Source organism: Xenopus laevis, chromosome 2L (genome assembly GCF_017654675.1).
Source record: "Xenopus laevis strain J_2021 chromosome 2L, Xenopus_laevis_v10.1, whole genome shotgun sequence".
NCBI classification, from domain to species: Eukaryota; Metazoa; Chordata; class Amphibia; order Anura; family Pipidae; genus Xenopus; species Xenopus laevis.
Genome location: NC_054373.1, coordinates 113,018,267 through 113,024,021, shown reverse-complemented (window position 1 = coordinate 113,024,021; position 5,755 = coordinate 113,018,267). Strand labels below are relative to the sequence as shown.

Here is a 5,755-nt window from a genome sequence, read left to right as displayed (position 1 = left end):
CGACTCAGCGCTTTGTCACAGCGGCTAATGTTATAAACTTTGTCGTAGCGGCTATACCACAATTGTCAACACAGTGATTGACGCCTGCGAGTTGCCGCATGGCAACAATTTTATTCCTTTATATTCCTTATATTCCTTTGCATATTAATGTATATTCCCTAAAACATTTTTTTAAAAATACTTTCTACTTCCTGGGTGTAAGTGTATATGTGTATACATATATATCTATATGATTTAGATATTGTCATTTAGTTACATTTTATGAAAACAACAGAGTACACAATAGTTTGTAAAATAATGAGTATTTTATTAATACAACACAATTCAACTGTATGCAGACTAAATTCAGTTCAACTGCCAAGGTATCACTCCATCTGGAGACATAAAATAATTAGCAAACTGATCTCTGACTCTCATTCCTCCTGTAGGACCTCTCACAGTGGCCCAATCAATATCTGGGATATCATCGGTCAGGGTGTCTTGATAGTTATACCTATCCCTAAGACGGACAAAATTGTGTAGGACACAACAAGCTTTTATTATAATATCCACAAAATCAGGTTCCAGTTGTATAGAGGTATGGAATACACAACATTTGTTTGAGAGAATGCCAAAAGTACATTCTACCATGCGGCGTGCTCTTGATAATCTGTAATTGAAAACACGTTTCTCTATGGCCCTTTGTGACCCTGGGTAAGGCCGCATTATATTTTCTGCTAGACCAAAGACATCATCACCCACAAAAACATAAGGCATGGAAGGTGCAGCAGTCCCAGGCAATGGTTTAGGAAGAGGTAGACGAAGTGCCCCTTCTGATAATCTGCATCCCATTGCTGAATTCCGGAAAGCACTGGCATCACCTGTGCTTCCATAGGATCCCACATCAATTATAGTAAAGCAATAGTTTGCATCAACAGTAGCCAGTAGAACAACTGAAAAGTATTTTTTGTAGTTAAAGTACTTTGAGCCATTTTTGAAAGACATTGTAACTCTAATGTGTTTTCCACCCAAGGCACCCAAGCAATTAGGAAAATTGTCTTCTGCAATGTTAATCCATGTATTTTCATCTGGGGGTGGCATCACATTTCTTTGCAGCTCAGTCCAAATAAGCAGACAAGTTTCTCTTACAATCTTGCCTATAGTGCTTCAACCGATTAGGAGTTGGAAATACAAAGACGCAAACAATTGTCCAGTCGCTAAAAACCTGAAGAAAAATAAAAGAAAAGCATTACTTCTTTAATAAAAAAATATTACTATGATAGATAGGACCTAAAAGCCACCATATATAACTATAGCTTTTTAATAGCTTTGAAATGTCCATACACCTGACATACATATATATATATATATATATATATATATATATATATATATATATATATATATATATACACACACACACACACCATATTGAGCATACCAGTCACCTAAACCCATATATATTACAAAGATATATTACGAAGATAGCAAGAAAGCATACAACCTTAGTGTTACACACAGCCGCTCCTCTGGTGAAATTGGAACCCTCATCAGTGTATGGGCATGATACAGTTCATCAAAACTTGTAATAGACATTCTGAAAAACCTGTGGAATTTTTCTGGATAGTTGCGAAGTTCACCGTATAATAACTGAAATTGTCCATTCTTTAACCGCTGATCTGTCATGGGATGTACCCAATATTTTTCTAGCAGCAGCTCTTTCATGTCTTTCTTTCTGTAGCAAATAATAATAGAAGTATATAAGAAAAAATATGACAGCCAAATCGTTTTCCATTTTCAAAAGACGCTGCAAAAACACGCCGAGAATAACACGCCGAGATAACACTTCTGCCTGCTATCCCGTAATGCAATGTGGTTCACCCTATGGGCGGAGTAAGTCGCAATGCACGATGGGATAGAAATAGCTCGGGAGCCAAATCGCTAGGATTTTTGTGACTGTTGATTACAAGCGACTAGTCGCCGCTGCTAATTTTTTTATAAAATGTGGGCGTCAAATCACCCTGAATCTGCTCGTGTCGACTAATCCTTAGAGTGGTCCTGATTCCTGTCTTCTGCTCTGTTCTGCCTTCCCTATGATCCCTGTGTGTCCCATACTCTGTCTGCCCTATGCTCCCTGTGTGTGTCATATATTTGTTCCGGGGGTTTGTTAGCAATTGAAAATTATTGTTAGTGGCTCCTAAGGTGATTAATCATATGCTGGGGTACTGCATATGGATTTATGGGTATGTCTTATATGACTAAGCTTTTTTCATATATGAGTGACATCCTTGCCAGGGCAGGCACAATGTAGTCTGGCACCCTAGGCAAGAGCTTCAATCAGTGCCCCCTGCCCTGCATTACCATTTCCCTCCTTACCTTGATTGTATTTAAATAAAGAGAGCAAGAAAGTGTACAACATTTTTTCATCTATATTACTGCCCCCTGTACCTGTACCAGCAAGCCCAGCAGCCATCCATCATACAGCCCTCCAGCAGCCATCATATTACCCCCAATCTTTACCTGTGCCAGCAGCAGCCAAAAATTAATCTGATCACATCATATTGCCCCCAAGTATTTATGTACCTGTGCCAGCCCAGCAGCAACAGCAAACATATGGGCCCCAAATCTGTACCTGGCTGTGCCAGCAGGAAGCTTCACACTTTACAGTAATAGAAAGAATGTCTTCAGTTCAGTGCAACTGTGCAAGGCTGAGAGCAGCGAGAGCCACACCAAGCAGGGCGCCATCACTCTGCCGCTCTCTGTCACCCAACACATCAGTGACGTCATTGACGCGTGTATGCACGTCGCGCTGTACCACACAGAAGGAGCTATTACTTGCCAGGAAGAGGGAGAAGGTGAACGAGATGTATTCCACCCAACTGGGTGACCATGATTACTAAAACAAATTATTAAATAAACGCTTGAAAAAAACGAAAAAATGAAAAAAATCCCCTTAAAAGTGTGCCCTTCAATGATGGCACCCTAGACAGCCGCCTACTCTGCCTACCCCTAGTTCTGGCCCTGATCCCTGCAGCGAGCACCAACCATTTGGTTTTTTGGTGTGCTATTAATGTGGGCATGGTCTTGCGGTAACATGGGTGTGGTTTAAAGTGGGTGTGGTCTAAAAACAGGGAGTGGCTAACACTGGCTTCCGTTATCGGCCCTCCACCATGTAGATTAGAAAAATTCCGGCCCTCGGTACCATAGAAGTTGGACAGCACTGATGTAGCTGATAGAAAATGGCCGTCTGGTTGAAGCAGATCTTGTATTCAGGAAAACACTACAGTGCAGACTAACGGAGGGGAAAAATACAGAGACAATGATGCATTTTGTGTGGGGAATATGTGCCCAATTTAATGACATGGTAAGGGTTTATAGAGTTTACATGTCCATGAACCAAGTAAGGGCAAAGCCTGAGAGTGATGATGTAATCATGTAGGAAGTGCAGGTGTAAAACAGGCCACTCACATCCTTCAGAAAACTGGTCAGAGAGACAGGAGAAGGACAGATTTAAATGGTATATAAAGTAGCTTTTACAATGACCTTTTTACTTTTTTTTATGGCAAATGGGTTTTCTAACACAATGAGAGCATTTTTAGTGGTTTCATAAGATTTGGACATTGAAGGTAAACAACCCCTTTAAGCTGTACTGTATAGCTGTTCAAATGGGATTGCATTAATTTTTTATTAATTTCTTAATTTTTTTCACATCTTTGTGAAAAGATGTGGCTGCCCTGCCTATTATTATTATTAAAAAGAGAGTCAATAGTGCCTGGCGCGTTTCGCCCAGCAACCCCAGGCTTTATCAAAGGCAGCGATCAAAGAAATGGATATTGAGTTTTATAGCCACTCGCACCTGCTGACGTAATTATTGTCTGCCAATTGCAGACAAGGACGTCATGTTAGGAGGAGGTAGCAATTTGATCGGTCTCATCTCTGTGATAGGAAACATTGATGATCCACCGAAAAATGACGTGTCAAATTATGCATAATTCATCTCTCAAGGAAATGATCAATTATATAGTGTTAACATAATATATGGTAAACTATACAATGTATCCTCTGTGAAAATAGGATAAGAAACATTGATACTCATTATACTCGGATTGGATACTGTTGCAGTTAATAATGTGGGTGTGTCCAACAGAGGAACTGGACACAAAGTAACATTTAAACGGCATTATACCCTCCAATTGATACCCAGATAATACTTGTAAATGAAGCCAATAAAAATGAGAGGCGTATATCCTTTATAAAAACAGAGCACATGATATAGGTTTCATTATATGAACATATTCATAACAATACTTTTCGGACATGTTAGCACATATATTATGGCTTCAGTGGTACATGAAAGCCTATATGTGATGGGATGCCGTTTGCCAAATCTATCAATTACAGACCTTTTGTTATGTATGTAGCTGCAAGCTTTGCACTTTCCACATGGATAGGTGCCCATTTGCATTGATTTCTGAATTGGTTTCACAAAGTGACTCCTTACCAATCTGTCCCTTAATTTGGGTGCTCTATGGCAGCAGGTTAAAGGATGAGCACCAAGGGCTGTTACTAATACAGGGTCAGTCCTCAAAATGTGCCAATGTTTATTGAGCACAGAATTAATTGATTGCCATTGATTACAATACGTGCCAATAAACTGTATAGGTTGATTGTCCTTCAATGGAGAATGTTTATGGCCTGTGAGTAGAGTATCACGGGGAGTCTTGATAGCTCTGCAGTAAGCTTTGCGGATCACTGTCCGAGAGTATCCCCTTTCAATTAGTCTATTGGTGAGTTCCTGTGATCTGAGCTTAAAGAGGACCTGTCACCTTGAGACATAAGTAATATATATCTTTTCCCTCCTTAGTTTAACCCTTTAGTCAGCTGTTTTTGTCTATATCTGAAACGGATTAGAAAATCTCCTACATGTAAAAAGTGCTTCATAGGCGATGCCATGTTGAAACAGGACCCCTTTGTTTTCTGTGTGTGGATTGTGCCAAACTGCCAAATCTCATGGATGCTCATTCATAAACACTGGGCAAATCTGCACCTGGACAATAACCAATTAAATGTTTGCTTTCAAAGTTCAACCTGCAGCTGCCTGTAAAAAGCCAGACACCGATTGGTTGCTATGGGCTACTGCCCAGGTGCACATTTGCCCAGTGTTTATTAATGAGCCCCCTTTAGCTTAGTCAACCACAAAATAAAAATGTCCGTAATAAAATAAATAAATAAATACATAATAAAATAAATAAATAATAAATAAAGACACTGCTGGGATTTAGGGTTAAATCAGGAAAGTGTGTGTGAAGGGTAAAGTAACTCAATACTTTTGCTTGTCAAGAGTAGACTAATTGTTTACATGAATAGCAGAAAAATCGCCAGCGTAAAAACACACGCGGCGATCTTTTCTCTACTGTCGCTCGAAATTGCCTCGCTAGGCGATTTCGAGCGACAATACAAAAAAGATCGCAGCGTGTGTTTTTACGCTGGCGATTTTTCGCGATTCCCCATAGACGCCAGCGCAAAAGTTTCCACAGCGATTGCGGCTTAAAAGTCGCGGCGAAAAGTCGCCGCGAGTCAAATCGCCGCGCTATCGCCTAGTGTGGCCTTAGCCTTATGGTTAAACTTTAGCTGCTACTTCTGCTAATACCAGCAAACGGAGCTCCTTATCTGACATATGACACCCCCTCCCTTCTTCCTCCTCCGTGCTGATAAACCTTACCGATGTTGTGCTTCCCAGTTCTATCTGTGCTTAGAGCAGAAAGCAGCAGGACTA

The 5,755-nt window shown here is 40.3% G+C and overlaps 1 protein-coding gene across 1 annotated transcript; it reads right to left on the bottom strand.

Annotated features, from left to right (window-relative positions):
* Window positions 1-345: 345 nt before the first annotated feature.
* LOC121399729 (protein ALP1-like) lies at window positions 346-1,198 on the bottom strand. The gene has a single exon (XM_041581284.1). It carries the CDS (start codon window positions 1,078-1,080, stop codon window positions 346-348), a length of 735 nt encoding a protein of 244 aa, XP_041437218.1. The 5' UTR covers window positions 1,081-1,198.
* Between the last annotated feature and the right edge of the window lie 4,557 nt (window positions 1,199-5,755).

Coding starts and splice junctions, on each gene's coding strand:
- LOC121399729 (XM_041581284.1), bottom strand. CDS start 1,080: ATGCCACCCCCAGATGAAAATACATGGATTAACATTGCAGAAGACAAT.